Source organism: Spermophilus citellus (assembly GCF_964194105.1).
Source record: "Spermophilus citellus genome assembly, chromosome: 15".
NCBI classification, from domain to species: Eukaryota; Metazoa; Chordata; class Mammalia; order Rodentia; family Sciuridae; genus Spermophilus; species Spermophilus citellus.
In genome coordinates, this window is record NC_138195.1 from 16,363,644 (window position 1) to 16,379,698 (window position 16,055).

At 51.3% G+C, this 16,055-nt stretch overlaps 1 protein-coding gene across 2 annotated transcripts in view; it reads right to left on the bottom strand.

Moving 5' to 3' along the window:
* Positions 1 to 15,817, bottom strand: part of RASGEF1A (RasGEF domain family member 1A) — a 78,256-nt gene extending 62,439 nt beyond the window's left edge. Inside the window, exon 1 of one of the 2 annotated variants that reach the window (XM_081268018.1) lies at positions 15,663 to 15,817. Coding sequence is in view for 1 of the 2 variants with exons in the window: in XM_081268017.1 (XP_081124143.1) it covers positions 6,388 to 6,390 (3 nt within the window). In the remaining variant the exon portion in view is untranslated. Of the gene's footprint in view, positions 1 to 6,387; positions 6,485 to 15,662 lie in introns of those variants that run through there. The other variant, XM_081268017.1, reaches the window with a different exon arrangement.
* Between the last annotated feature and the right edge of the window lie 238 nt (positions 15,818 to 16,055).

The following is a 16,055-nucleotide window of genomic DNA, read 5'->3' on the forward strand; positions in this document are numbered from 1 at the left end:
AGGCTGGGCTCCAATGCAGGGCTGTACCTGGCCATTTGTGTGCTTCCTAAGGGCCCCACCAGGGGTGATCATGTGGGCAGGTTGGACAAAAGAGAGAGACAGGATCCCTGCACCTGTCAGAGGAGCAGGGAGGCAGGCTCGATGGGTGGGTGCACAGTACTGATGAGTCAGGATCTAGGAGTGCCAGGGGAGACATGGAGCAGGGGCTAAAACTACAGCCCAGCATCCCTGGGCAGGACACTTGGGCACATCTCTGACAAAGGCACCAGGGATTTAGGCCTCACCAGGGACACACTGGCCTGTGTGTTCCCTAGAAAGTCGGGCATGCTTCCTGCTCAGCAGTATGCACTGAACTTCTGTGCATCCTCGAGAGAGAGCAAGGGAAGCTCCAGACAGACTGTCCACCTGCTTGTGTTGAGCCTAGCCAGGCTGAAGGTCTCAACTCTGGGCTGACCCTCCTGGCCCAGAGTGCAGCATGCACTATGTCACAAGAACAAGAAGAGGGAGGGCAAATCTAGGCACCCCACCCTGCCCAGCAATGACAACCTAAAAAACTGGGGTATGGCTTCATGGACCTAGCTCTATGGGGGTAACTCGGAAGCCAGAATTACCTGGGGACTAGAAGGGTAGGACACAGGTCCAGATAGTCCAGGTCTTTCCCCATGGCATGCCAAAAGAGCTCCTGTCCAGTGAGCCGGGGAAGGGCTCAGTAACTCAGAAAGTAGGACAGAGCCCCATAGCCCTGGCAAGTGGCCTGTCCAAGTGGATGGCTGCCCTTTAGAGACCTGCTAGCACCCCTCACTCCCTTCCCTGGGCCCTCTCATGGCATCTTGCCAGGTGGGTGCTTCCTGCCCCCAGCCCTGGGACACCACTGGCACATCAGGGACCCAGATTTTGGAGGAGGAACCAGAACAAGCATCTGCCACCCTCAATAACTGCCCCATGGGCACCTCCTAATGGGATATTGAGAACCCAGGCCACCAAAAGCCCCCTATCTTGAGCTCTCCACAGCATCCTTCCTCCCTCTGCAGTAAACAGGGTAGCTGGATCCCGTCAGTCCTTCCTTGCAAGCTTCATGACCCCAGTTTCCATATCTGTGAAATGGGCACCAGAACCACCCTGTCTCCCAGGTTGTGATGAGAATAGTTGTGTTAACAGAATGCACAGAGCAAACTATCTAAGCATTGGCATCATTATCTGAACACCCTCCTGCCCACTGCCCACATGGTCTGGAGAAGACCCACCTCATACCCCATAGGAAAGATCTCAGCCGGCTCTCTCTGAGTTCTCTGCACCTACAGCTCTCATTGGTGCCTCTGGAGTCCCTGGGCCACTAGCAGGGCTTGGAGTGCTGAGGGAGAAGGAAGGACTACAGGGGAGAGCCTGGCCCTGTTTCCTTTCCTTTTTCCTCTGGATCCCAGAAAAAGCTCTAGAGTCACGATGGTCTGGGCTTGAGTGTCCTCTGGCTGGGCAGTGTTCCACATTTGGTGTCCCCCCCACCCCCGCGGAAGTGGGTGGGGTGAGGGCAAGTGGCTCAGCTGCAGGGAAGGCAGGGTGGTCAGGAAGGGGTATAGTCCAGGGTGTGGCGACCAGTGAGGGTGGGGTGAAGGGGTGCACAGCTGCAGGGTATGGATAGCCCACAAGGCATGGACGGAGGCTGCACCTGGCCAAAGTCAGGACTCACTAAGGCTTGAGCAGGCCAGGGCCAAATCATGGGACCCTGATGGGCTTCAGCTTAAAATGGCAGGCTATGGTCTGGGAAAGTTTTAGAACCAAGAGGAAGAATTTTATTCTTGCCTAGGCCTGACCCCTAGGATTCTCCATCTTTCATGGGCATTGGAATCCCCAGGAGGGCTTGTGAAAATACTGCTGCCCCCAGCCCTTCAGAGTGTTTATTCAGGAGGCCAGAGTGCTGTTAATGCTGCTGGCTTCAGGACCCTACTCTGAAGAACTACTGATCTAAAAGCACAGCTGGAGGAGAGTCTGGGAAGCAGAAGCCAAGAGGCACTGCACCCACAAAGCCTGCATGCCTCACCTGAATCAAGCCAGGTTAGCTTCAGGATTGGCCTGAGCCAGGTGATAGGTAGGTGGGGCTAGAGAGTGGATGGCTCTGGGTAAGGGTCACACAGCATGGGAGGAGCAAACCAGTCTGTGATAAGCCCACCTGCAATGACCCATAGATATCCTCCTTCCCTCTTGAACAAGTACTAGTCAAGGGCAGTCTTCCAAGCCCAACAACCAAGAGGAAAAAGGTCTCCTGTGTGTTAACTCTGAGCCTGGTGGATTCTTCTGGCCAGCAAAATCAGAGATAGCTATCTGCTTATTGCCTCCCAAGTCTAGCATCAGACTTTGAGGGCACAACAGGGCAGGGATAGGGCTTAAATCCCCAAGGGCCAGCCTAGACAGGGCAGGTTCTGAGCAAGGGTCTGGAATCCGGGGACCTGCCAGCTCACCCCTCACTCTGTGCCCTCCTCCCAGTAGGCCACAGGCAGGCTGGGTACAGAAGTGGGTACCCAGCTCCAGTCAGTACCCCAGCCCTGGCCTGGGCCCCACAAAAGTATGCCTCCCATCTCCTGTCTCTGGAACTGTGTGTGTGTGTGTGTATGTGTGCGTGTGTGTCTGAAACTCTGAGAGAAGCAGCCATCTGCAGACCAGGGAGGTGCTCTGCTTATCGTACCTTCTGTTCTCAACCTTGTGAAGGTACCTTTTTGGTGTCCATTGATAGGCCCACAGAGTCATCTGCCAAGCCTCCAGCCTCCTTCCCACCTTCTTTCCTAGAACACAGACAGCTGACATCCACCAACAGAGAGGAAGCACAGGACATCTAGGACACTCCTACCACATCCCAGGCAGGCCTCCTACCACATTTCCCTCTCATCTGTCTCTGCCACATGTAGGCATTTATGCTACAATCAGACCTAGCTTTTTGACACCCCAGGGTGTCAGGTCACCTCTCAATATAGGAGGGACTGATGGGAACACAAGTCGGGCAGACACCTCCCAAATCCATGTCACAACCAGAAGATAGTTAACCACAGCAACAACCACAGTAAATCACCAGCACAGCTAACAAGGTATGCTGTGTCCTCCTAGACAAAAGGGGCTACAGAAAAGACAGGGGTATGCTTGGAAAACTGATAATGGTACCTTGACCAGAAGGAGCATACTGTGTTAGAGAGATGAGGAAAAATAATGTGAAAATCAGGGGGAATCATGTATTGGAAAAGGAAAGAATCTAACACTTATCCTGTTCTTTCTAGTGAAATAACCAATCAGCCCTGGTTAATGAAGGAATGTCATTTACAGAAGGAGTCCTCAAATGCATTCAGAAGGAATTATAGAAATACAAAGGTCCCATCTTGCAGACCTTCAAGCAACACTTAACTTCATGCTCATCAATGGTTGAAACTGTCAGAAGAACAAACAGATTCCGGGATATAAGGGTACATCTTCCCCATATCCACACCCCTGCAAGCAGACCTGACAGTAGAGTCCTGCTGAAATGCAGTGTGAAGTACAGAGCAGCACCACAGAAGCATCCTTACCAAAATAACACAAACAGTGCAGAACGAAAATTCTGGTTTAGAAAAAACACTGAGGGTGAAGGAACTAGTTATATGACACCAGGAGAAAGTACAGACAAGTCATCAAAGAATGCCATTCTACAGACACCAAGTTTCTGTAGCAAATCAATGTTCAAAAAAAGGAGGGAGAGGCCAGAGAGGGACTGCCTTACATATAAGAGACTTAAGAAAAATAATTACCAAATGCCACATGGGGCAGGATTTTATTTCGTTACTGATTTGACAAAGCAACTGTAAAAAGGTCTTTTCCAGACAACTAAGAAAAAATGAATGGGCACAGGGCATGTTAGATGATAGCAAGGAATTGCTGTTAATTCTGATAATTTTGTGATAATGACTGATTTTATAGAAAAAAAAATCCTCATTCATTTGTTCCTTTGTTTTAGGGATCCACATCAAAAACATATGAGGACAATTGATGAAGGCCAGGGATGTAATTTAAATATTTCAGATAAAAGTAAAAAAAGAATAAGACCCAAAAAAAAAGAAAATAAAGAAAAAAGAGAAGGGAAAAAAGGGGAAGAAAACAGAAAGGAAGAAAGAAGAAAAGAAAGAGAGGGGGCTGGGGATGTGGCTCAAGCGGTAGCGCGCTCGCCTGGCATGCGTGCGGCCCGGGTTCGATCCTCAGCACCACATACCAACAAAGATGTTGTGTCCGCCGAGAACTAAAAAAATAAATGTTAAAATTTAAAAAGAGGGGAAAGAAGGGAGGGAAGTGAAAAGTGTAAGGAGAGAAAAATGAGTACATGAGCCAGGGTGGGTAAAGTCTGAACTGCTGACTCTCAGTAAAGAATATGTGGGGTTTCATAACTCCCTTTAATTTTCAGTACATTTGAAATTTTTCAGAATAAAAGTTCAATTTAATATACAGTCAGAACCACAAAGCAAGGGGGAAAGTCCAGAAATAGCCTCAAACACATATGGCAGCTCAGAGCATGGTAAAGGTGATACTTTGAATCTGTGAAGAAAAGGTATTTAATAAGTGGTGTTGGACAAATGGGTGGCCATCTGGAAAAAAGTAAAATTGGACTCCTACCAGATGGATCAAATATTCTCATATGAAAAATGAAACCATAAGTCTATAAGAAAAACACATGAGAATTTCTTTATAGTTTCAGGGTAGAAAGGCCTTTCTGTTTATTTAAACCCCAGGAAATTCTGATAGGCAACTATTTGGTTGTTTTGTTGTTGTTGTTGTTGTTGTTGTTGTTGTTGTTGTTTTGCATTCGGGGGTACCAGGGATTGAACTCAGGAGCACTCTACCGCTGAGCAACATTCCCAGTTGAGTAGGCAACTATTTGTAACCCACAGAAGCTAATATCAGAGAATTCACACCTATTGTGAATGTTACAAAATCCCAAAATCATTTTTAAAATGATGGGTCTGAATTTTTGCATGGCAAAAATCCTAACACAACAAAATGAATCAATAAATTGGAGAAAATGCTTGCAACTTATCCTAAAAACAAGTTGTCAAATATACAAAGAGCATCTATGAATCGACCAGAAAATGACCAACTGGGCTGGGGTTGTGCTCACCTCGCACATTCGAGACTCTGGGTTCGATCCTCAGCACCACATTAAAAAACAAATAAATAAACAAGTGAAATAAAGGTGTTGTGTCCAACTACAACTAAAAAATAAATTTTAAAAAAAGTCAGAAATCCCAGTATTCATGTACCATCTGTTGATTTAAAAAAAGAGAGAGATCAACATCCCAAAAGTAACACTATATTAATAATATGAACACCAGAAAATAATGGATCTTATACAATCTCATTCATCACAAGAAAAATGCTAATTAAAATTGCAATAAGCTATTTCTCATTGATGAGATTGGCAAGGATAAGAAATGGAGAAACAGGCACCATATACATCAAAAGCAAGCATAAATTAGTACTGCTTGGAGGACAATCTGGCAAAATTTCCCAAAGTAACAAATGCTTCTCCATTCTTCCCTGTTCAAAACAGGGAGGCCACTCTACATGCACTGAGATAGGGGACTCCAAGATGCACTGACACAAAAGGTACACAACCTGTGAAATGGCCTCCACATGCACCAAAGGAATACTACACTGCATGTGTGCACAGACCAGGAACTTCCAAACCAGGTGACAACAAAGCCTCTGACAAGGGCAGCTGGAGCTGGCCAGGGAACGAGAGGACATATACTCCCACAGGCACCCTTATCACTTTCTGAATGCTATTAAAATAAATACAGGACTTGTCCACTGATGAGGGGCAGAGAGCCCTGAGCTTCAGTCCTGGCACTGCTACCAATCTGCTCTAGGACCTGGGGGAAGTCGCTTCCCTTGCTTTCTCCTCTCTGAGGTATCTTTAGGGCACCCAGGCCTGCATCTTGCAGCAGCTTCCAGTGGTGACGCAGATAGAAGGCAGCCTCTCTGTCACGTTTTCTTGGTAGCAGAAGGACTGAGAGGCAGGAAACCGAGGCCGGTCCAGCTCTTCCACCTACTTCCTGAGTGCTGAGCCATTTTCTCTTTGGAACCCTCACAGGGAGGATCCAAGGCTTATTCACCAACCCTCTGGCTCTCCCTCTCCTGTTAATGATTCAAGGATGATCACTGAGGATTCCAGTCCAGCCCAGAACTACGGCCCCACCACAAGCAGATGGAGGCCCTTGGCCTTCAGAAAAACAGCCCAAAGTCATAGACCTAAGACCAGCCATGTGCCCTGGGACCACCCATGCCAACCTAGATCCCATGACAACTCTCTTAGACCAATCCCCCTCCCTGCACTTAGTGCCGCTAACAACCCACTGATAGACAGCTTCCCCGCCCACTTACCATTTATTGAGCACTTACAACGTACCAGCCCCTGCACTGGGTGTTTATTCCCTGGATGTTATTTCATTCTTCCAACAGTTCTAAGTAAGGATTGATCCCATTTCCTGGATATGGAAACAGAGGTTTAGAAGCACCAAGTAGCTTGCCCAAGACCTCACAAAATTTGATTTTCAAAATTAGAGCCAAAAAGGAACCCAAGTGGATAATTCCAAAATTCACTCCTGATCCTTCTCCCTTCTATTCTAATCCCACCTGCTGGGTAGATTCAAGGGTACTAGCCTACTCCCTGCTGCATTATTATCTAGGGATTCCTCTCCTGCAGCTGCTCTGCTCCCACAAACTCAGGGTGTCGGGGGCACACAGCCACAGGCACATGGGGACAAATGTGTAGGGTAGATAAAAGAGGAAAGGCAGAAAGGAACAGAGCCACACCCCCATACACCCACATACACGGCACACACACACACAATGGATCCACACGGCCTGGTCATTCTCCGGCAGAGCATTTCTCAGACTGAGATAAGAAAGACATTTTAGAATTTTTCAGAAATCCAAACAAAATGCTTCCCTCTCACCACCACCACCTCCTCCTCACATTTATTTATTTGCTTATTTATTTAGTACTGGGGATTGAACCCTCATGTATGCTAGGCAAGTGCACTACCACTGAGTTACATCCACGACCCTTTTAATTTTTTATTTTGAGATAGAATCTCATTAAGTTGCCCAGGCTGGCCTTGAACTTGCAATCCCCCTGCCTCAACCTCCTGAGTAGCTGGGATTACAAGAATTTCCCACCATGCCCTCACAGTTCCTGAGTTTACTGTGTTCCAGAAACGGTGCCAAGTGCTTCACATGTAAAATTAACATCATCACAGTTAATCTTTAAATCAGGGAGCCTAGCTACCCTCATCTCTATTTCTTAGAGCAAACAGGCTCAGAGGGGTCAAAGAACTTACCCAAGGCATCTGTCTGATCAGCAGCAGCCCTGCAGATCCTGCGCAGCTTGGCTCACCCCAATATGGCTGCACTGTGCCCCCTCTTGGGAGAGTGCCCACTGGCAGGCTTAGCCCTCAACCAACAGGACACATCATTGCCACTGTGCAGGAGGAGAAGGCAGGCCACAGAAGGCTACCTGGGCCCTACCACAAAGAAAGTCTTCTGTCCCTGCCTCCCACTCCACTCCACTCTGGGGTCAGGTGGAGGCTGATTGGTATGTGACAACAGAATACCACCAGCAATCTAAAGTCAAAGGAACAGAGGCCAAGAGCCCTAAAAAAGAAGCAGGTCTGCAGCAAAGGGCATGAGGTCTCAGGGCCAGATACCTATAGGCCCAAGAAAAAAAGATGGGGGAGACACTGCACCTTCCAGGTCCTGGAGACCAGGTGGGTTTCCACCTTCTTAGCTAGGACCAAAAGCCCTGAAGTCCCAGATGGAAGACAAGGAGAAAAGGACATGTGAGAGGGACCAAGGACACTTAGAAGGAGTAGGCAGTAGGAACGCAGGAGAGAGAGACTTGAGAAAGGCCATGTGATCACCCCTAACAGACATGAGAATCAAAATGCTTATTAAATTCTTTGGTAGGAAGAGTTTCTGATGGAGGGAGGGGCCATGGCCACACTAGAATCAGTGAGGAGTGGGTCTGAGGTGAGGAGGGGGACACTGTGGGAGGAGTAGAGAGAGAAGCAGCTGCTACAGGAACACAGCTCAAGGGGGACTGAACACTGAGGCTGCAAAAATCCTCTTTTGCTGCAGAGGCATGGGTTAAGGAGAGGGCAGCCAGGGAAGGTAAAAGTGGCTATGAGGAGGCAGAAGATACATGCAGACAGGGGGCAAGAGGACAGAGTTCTTTCAGGGTTGAACTCCCCTAGGAACAGCCTGGATCTAGGCAATAATATGTAGAGAGCTTGGTTCTTGGCCTTGACCCAGCTACTGAAGTGCTGAGACTGGCTGTGACCTCCCCAGTGTGTGTGTGCTGAGAGAGATGGGTAGGGGCTCTGGGAGTCCATGGCACAGATAAAAAGGATCAGAGCACGGGTCCAGTGTTACATACCTATAATCCCAGTGACTCCAGAGACTGAGGCAAAGGATGACAAGTTCAAGGCTAACCTAGGCTACTTAGTGAGACCCTGTCTCAAAATTTAAAAATAAAAAGGACTGGAGATGTAACTCAGTGGTACATGCTCCTGGGTTCAATCCCCAGTGTCCAAAAAGCAAAGAGGTCGAGGTGAAGGGAACTCCAGGAGAGAAAGGGTTGAAGTGGGGAGCAGTGAGGGGTTCGGAAGCCAACAGAGGAGGCTGAGAAAATGAGGTATAGGCCATCAGATCTGGAATGGTCTTTTCAGAGTTCCCAGCTGCATTTTGATTCAAGGACCCTGTCTCGGCTCCCAGGGTACCTCACACTGTAACTCCACAGATCTCAGCCCCTTCCTACATGTAAGTTCCCAGTTCTTTCCTGGAGGAAGCACAGGCCCCTCCACAGTGAAGCTCAAGATGTCTCTAGTGTGGACTATCTCACACCAGGGCCCAAGTAGCAGCTCCTTCACAGGAGCCTCTGCATGTAGATTAGCCATGGAACTGAACTGAGACTCCATACCCATGGCCCCAGGGTTTCCATCTCAGGGCCTGGCACTGGCTCAACTGCCTCTAAACCCCTCCCAGGTGCTCACTTCCCAGCCCCTTTCCACCCCAGGACCCATGGAGGAGACATGTGGACTTGTCCTCAGAGAACACAGGCTTTCTAGACATTCAGCAGGGAATCTGTCTATAAATGCTACAATAGTCACACCCCACAAATCCCCTTCACTGTATTTTTATCAATTGAACCTAAGCTTTTTTTTTTCCCCCCTGGTAATACTTGGGATTTAATCCACAGCTCCTTTACCAATGAGCTACATCCCTAGGCCTTTTTAATTTTATTTTGAGACAGAGTCTCACTAAAAGTTGCCAAGGCTGGTCTCATGCAAATGCAATCCTCCTGCCTCGGTTTCCTGAGTTGCTAGGATTACAGGCATGTGACCATGCCTGGCTCTAAAGTTAAGGTTTTTATAATTCCTGTTATTATTTATTCTTTACCCATTTTTTACACATCTTTTAAATTTTCTAAATACGATTTTATTTTGGAATCACCTATTTTGTCACTAAATTCTTTTAGACTGCATTATAGTCAGAAAACATAGTCTGGAGGATACAGATTTCCACCCACGTGCCTACTGTTGAGCTGGTGGTTCTGTGTGTGCCCTTAAGGATACCATCACTAGGGTGAGGTCAGCAGTGATGCATGGGTTGTGGGTATGTTCCCTCCAGGTCTTGCCCGTGTGGGGGTTTCCCATCCCACCCCTACTCTTGGAGGTGGTTCCCACTGCCTGGGCCAACCAGTGAACAACTGGGGCCTCTGGCCCACCCCCAGCTTGGACCACTGTCAACCCCTCCTCCCAACCCCTCCTCCCCTCCTCTCCAGTGTCCTCACACATAGTGAAACAGGTGATTTGGCCCAGCACCTCACGGCAGATCTTTCTTGGTTGGCGTGAGTTACAAGGGACACGTGGGTCAGAGTAGGGAAGGGCACAGGGCTTGCAGTGCATTGTTAGGCAGGACTGGGCTCTCCTAGGGCAGCCTTAAGGCTTACCTCCACCCAGACTGGTCTTCCAGGGACTCTACTTCCTGTCCAGTCCCCCTGGGGAAGGTATCCCTATTAACAGTAGTCAAACTGATACAAACTGATACAGCCTCCTGCCTCCCCTGAGTAATTTACTCATGAAAGCATCTAAACACCCTCATGAACTCCCCAAGAAGCTTCTGTGTCTTCAACCTGCTCCAACTCTAATCTCCCAGCTGATCCACCTGCTCAGTCTTACCTTCCTTCCCTCCCTCTCAGCTCTGAGAGCTCAGAGTTGGATCCCAACAGCCTGGCCAGCCTTCCCATGAGCTCAGAACTGTACAACATTACCTCATTTAATCCAGACCATGCACCTAGAGGAGAAATGGAAGCCAAGGGGACCTGTTCATAGCTCACAGCCAGCACGGTCTAGAGCACAGAATCAGTCTGAGAGAAGACCCAGACAAGAGAAGTCTGGCTTCTGAGCCTTGGTTTCTACAGCAGCAAACTGTAGCTTCTCGCCCTGGGAAGCATCTGGGGCCGGGGCTGGGCACATCTCCCACACTCTAGGTAGAAAGCTTCATTTGTGGTTGGGAACCAAGCCACACCCCAGTGGAATCCAGGCTCAGTGACATTCACATTGGATAGATCTGGGCACCAGAGGCCTGGAAAGCCCCCCAGGCAGAAAGGGTAGGGGACGATCCTCAAGATTTGGGTAGCTTTGGAGGGGGTGAGGAGACAGGCTGTGCTGATATACCCATCAGAGCGCACACTCAGCTTCTGGGTAAGCTAGCCTCCTCCATGGAAGCTACTCTTTGTTAACAGTGTTGTCATGGCAACTGGATCTAGGGAGAAGCTCTCTTCAAGGTAGAGTCTGAGGGTGACACTTGGAAAAACTGAAGTGGTGGTGATAACAAGCAGGGTGCTAGCCTCCCAGCCCTGCCCCCCAATACTCCTTCCTGGATTGGTCCAGTCACCAACATTTGTCCCAAAAACTCATCTGACCAACAGCTCTTGGTCTGCCCCTTCTCCTCTCCTTGAAGCGCGCGGGAGGAGGAGGGCGTCTAACATCAATGTGGCTCAAGACAGGAAGTCTGCCCCACTGCACAAAGCAGCTCAGAGACTTCTGCATACATCCCAAACACAGCTACCATCTCAAACATGGGGTCTGTCTGAGACCTGAAGTAGACAGGTCCCCAGAGAATCACAGACAAGTAAACCTAGGGCAACACCACAGAGGCCTCTGAAGATGATCTCCCTGCACAGGAAGCCTCTGAAAAACACTGGAAATCAACTGTGGGGAGGAGACCCAGCAGAGGTCAAGACAGAATCCTGTGTCATGAAGGAGATCGCATGAGAAGAAAGCTATTGCAATTGTCCAGGCCAGAATGGAGGTGACAGTGAGCAGGGAAAGGTGGAGGAGGGGACAGAAGAGAAGTCTAGGAAGCCAGACATGGTGGAACACACTTATAATCCCAGCAGCTTGGGAGACTGGAACAGGAGGATCATAAGTTCAAAGCAGCCACAGCAACTTAGCAAGGTCCTAGGCAACTTAGAGAGATTCTGTCTCTAAAAGAAAATATTAAAAAGGGCTAGAGATGTTGCTCAGTGGTTAAGGGGCCCTGGGTTCAATCCCTGGTACCAAAAGAAAAACGAAGACAGGTCTAGGGCAGGGCCAGACTGGCTAATGATTCAATACAAGGGTGACCTGACAGAAGGGACAAGGGATACTGTGGCTGCCTACCTGCTCAGATAGAGATCCTGAGTCTGGCAATGCTCAAGGGCATGATGATACCCACGGTCACTTGGGAGGCATCCAGGAGGCACAGCACACATGCTAAAGAAGCCCCCAAATTCAGGCTTAGGCTGAAAGGAGTTGGGCACGGAGAAGAACAGAAGCTGTGTTTAGGGAGAGGGTATGGCCCCAGATCCTGTGTCCCAGAACAGGAGGAAGAGCCATGAGGGGGGCTATGGGAAGTCCATAGAACAAGGAGGAGAACTAGGGGCCAGGTGGCCTATCCTGGAGCAAGGACAGTGAAGTCCATGGCCTCTGAAGATGGTCTTCCTGAACTGAGGATGAATACCAGATTGGAGTGGGCTGGGAGAGTGGGAAGTGAGGATGTGGAGTGAGCAAGCCGAGAACATGTCTTCAAAGTCAGCACGCGCAGAGGAGGAGGGTGGGAGGAAGCTGAAGGAGACAAGTTTTGTTGCTTTTAAGATGGAAGAAGTTTTACAAAAATAACTTCACCTCTGAGGCCAGTCACCTGTCAACTGGGTGGTATCATCCCACTTGTGAGCAGACGGCCCAAGAGCTAGGCAAACAGAATGGAACAACCTAAGTGCCCAACACTATGCCCTGGGGTTGGAGTCAACACCCCAGCTGTACAGAGCTCATACTCACACATGGAGTACCTGCTTCAAGCTATTCTGCCCAGCCTCAAGCCTCCCCTCCTCAAGCTAGCACTGCTCTGTTCCCTAAACTCATTAAAAAAAAACAAAGCCAGCTCATGAAGCCTCAGAGCCCCTGGGCAAAGCCTGGCTCTGGCCCAGGGTTGTGCTCACATCCCAGTACAGACCAAGGGGACCTGAGAAGTTTCTGTGTCAAGTGAATGAGGTGGAGAAAGGCTGCTAGGGAAGGACCACAGCGGTTTGCTGAAGTGACGTTTAAAGGCACCCAGGTGGTTCTCAGATGCCTTTGCAGACAGAACATCCAGACCCCTAAGGATATATGACTGTATCAAAGTAGCATCCCTCCCTTCTGTCATCCTCAGGCAAGGGAGGCTACCAGCAGCATTCACACCCCCAGCCACCCTCATGTGGTAGGTATCACAATGAAGCCCCTCTCAGTCCTCTCTTTATAGTGTCTAAGGCAACTATAGCCAGCCTGTCCCAGGGCACAAATCCCAAAGGTCCAAACCCCTCTCAAAATCTGAAAGGTCAGGATACCCAGGGGTTTTAGGACTTTCCATCACATGGCTCTCATCTCACCATGCCTGCTGACCCTCTCAAACCCTGTTTCGGGGGTTCTCAGATGGGAGCTTCCTGGTGTCCCCAGCCGACAAGCATTCTACAGGGTTTGTAGCAGTCAACCCACTCTGGACCATCCCTTACATTCATTTTCTCACATACCCACAATCACAGGCTCTGTGCCCAGAAAGGAGTAAGGCATATGGGTCAGGAGGCCCTGCTGGTGACCAGTGCATGTCAGAGGCCCTTCTCTCATGGCCACTGCACCAGAAGATTCTGTCTGTGTCTGCTCCCTGCCTCCCTCCTTCCACACATCACATCCTTGCTAGGTAAACACTCATCCATGGGAGGGAGGTGAGCAGGCAAGGGCAAAGAACCAGAGAGGCAGCCTGGAGTGAGTGGGAGTTACCGGAGGCAGATTTTTGCTCAGCATTTGGAAGCTGAGAGAAAAACAGCCAGAGCGGACCAGGGCTGAAGCAGATGGCCTCCGGAGGAAAAGCAGGGGGGAGTGATAAAGGAGTCCCATCAGGGGGCAGCCAGAAGAGATTTGGGAGATGTCCTGACCCAGGTCTCCTTCCCCTCCCCGGGACTCTGCCCCAAGCAGCAGGGCCCTTCCCCAGAGGTAGGGCCATGCAGACATAACCATCCCACACCAGCACACCCACCTAACTTCCTGAGGCTCAAAGCCCCCTACCCTGCCTCCGCAGTGCACCTACACTTGACCTATTTGATAAATTTGGCTTTTGTGAAATACATGATTCTGGGGCTAAAAAAGCCAAAGTAACCTATTCCAATACTGCTCTGGAGGCCATCATTCTACAGGTGGGGAGGCAGGTGTGCTAAGGGGCTCCCAGACCACACCTGCATAACCCACCTTTTACTTGATCTCCCCCAGAGGACCCAGGGGTAGGTAGGTGGGTCTGTTCTTCACCTAGCCAGGTGACACAGCCTGGCCCCTCCCACATGCAGAAAGGCCCATCCATCAGTACCCAACAGAAATGCAGTGGCAAGCATCATGCCTCCTCCTCCTCCTCCTTCTCCTCCTCCTCCTCTGCCTGCAGTTGCTAAGTTACACCAAAAAAAAAAAAAAAAAAATCCTCTGCTCTATGTGAACTGTTCCATTTCCACGATTTGCCAGGTGGAAGGAAGCCATCAGGCTGGCAGCTCAAAGATGCCTCCTAGAGAAAAACAAACTCATTGCCTGGCTTTCGGACTGGGCCCACTGGCACACCTGCATGGGCTCCCAAACCAGGGAGGCCATATTTAAGAGTACACAGCTTCCAAGCTTCACCGTGGAGCCTGCTGAATTCTTTTCAGCCCTGCAGCACCCCTGTCTCAGACTGACCACCAACAAGAGGGCTGTTGGAACACTACAATCCATGGTCCTAAGGACAAAAACTAGAGGGACAGGGAACCCATTCATGTGTCCCCAGGCCACCCAATTGAGGTCCCCCATGTCCTCCCACTCAATTTATTCTTCTGGAGCTGGGGTCCTGAGGTTCCAAAGCAGTGTCACTGGATGTCACTGTGGAAATGCCTTCAGGGGTCATCAGATACATGGTGTCATTCTGCTGGCAGAGAAACAGTTTGGGAGGGGCCTGCAACCCACCATGGTTCCTAAGTCAAAACTGGTCTCCCCACTTTCTAGTGCTTTGCTCAGAACAGTGGCTACTGCAGTGCTCTGGAGGACCCCTGCCTGGGCAAAGAATGGCCCAGACCCAGGTCAGGCTTTGCTGGGCAAGAAGGAATCCAGACCCAGGTGGGGGAGTTCAAGGGAAGGGGCAGACCATCGCCTTCCTGAAGGTCCTAGACTCCTGGGGAAAGTGGCCATCTGGGTCCTTCACTTTTCCTGATAGCGGAAGAATGACAGTAGCAGGGAGGGTGAACCAAAGGGGGAGGTTCACACCCCTAACAGGAGTAGAGGGAGCCCCGCCACCTCACAGACCCCCAACCTCCCCATAAATACCACTAGCTCCAGCGCTCTGGGGCAGTTAGAAATGCTGGGTGCAGAAACCTGCCAGCGCCTCTCTCCCCAAACAGGACTACCCCCGCACCGCGTGTGCGCGCGCGCGCACCCACACACACTCTCGCACAGACCTTAACCAGCCGCACCTTGCCCCAGTCCCTGATCCCAAGCAAGGCCCAGGGCAAAGAGCGTGGTCCTTCAAACGACCCTGATCCACTGGGGAGAGGGAGCATCTCCTCAGGCCAGGGTTCTCTCCTCTCCAATGCGGTACTCACACCCCAATTCCTCGCCAAACAGCGAGTGCGTGAGATGTCACCACGGGGCCCAGAACGCAGAAGAGCAAATGGAAACTTCCAACTGCGCAGCCCCGAGCTCCTTGGATTCCCCAGCCCCCTCCCCCACGCCAGGCCGGGGGCAGCGGACCTGCCAGCGGTGCCTACTCCCGCCTGCCGTGTTCTCCCGCCACGCCCGACCCGGACCTCCCGGTGCCCTGCTGGGGCGGAGGGTGCAGGGGGTGCCAGCGCGGTCCAGCCCGGGGCGGAGTTCTCAGTAACTCCGCGCGCTAGGATAGCGGTCGCCCTACCCAGCGCGCGTCCCCTGACCCACGCTGAGAGCTCGCTCCCCGGCCCCACGACGGCCGCGCCGGGAGGGACCCGGGGCCCGCGCACGCCCCGCCCTGTCCGCGCCGGCCACCGGAGGGGACCCGCCGGAGGGAGGGACGGAGAATCGGCGGCCGCTACCTACCTCGGTCCGGGCCAGCGTCGCTCCCGCGCCGCCCTCGCGCCGCAGTCGGGCCCGGAGCAGCGCGCGGCCGGCGCCGGCGGCGGCTCATGCTCGGTGCCTGGGCCCGCGGCACCCGCCCACCCGCGGCCGCCCCCGCGCTGCGCCAGCTGCGGGCAGAGCAGCTCCCTCCGCAGCCGGCGCGGGGGAGCGCGAGAGAGCGCGGAGCGAGCACCGAGCGGGCACGGAGCAGGCGGGCACGAGTGCGGGAGGGAGCGGGCAGGCGCGGGGCGAGGAGAGGGAGGGTGCGGGGCGAAGGTGCAACTAGAGGGAGGGCGCGGGGAAGGGACACCGGTGAGAGAGGGCGGGACAGGTTTTCACTTGAAAAGGGTAAGGCAACCCCCAAAAGGTATGTGG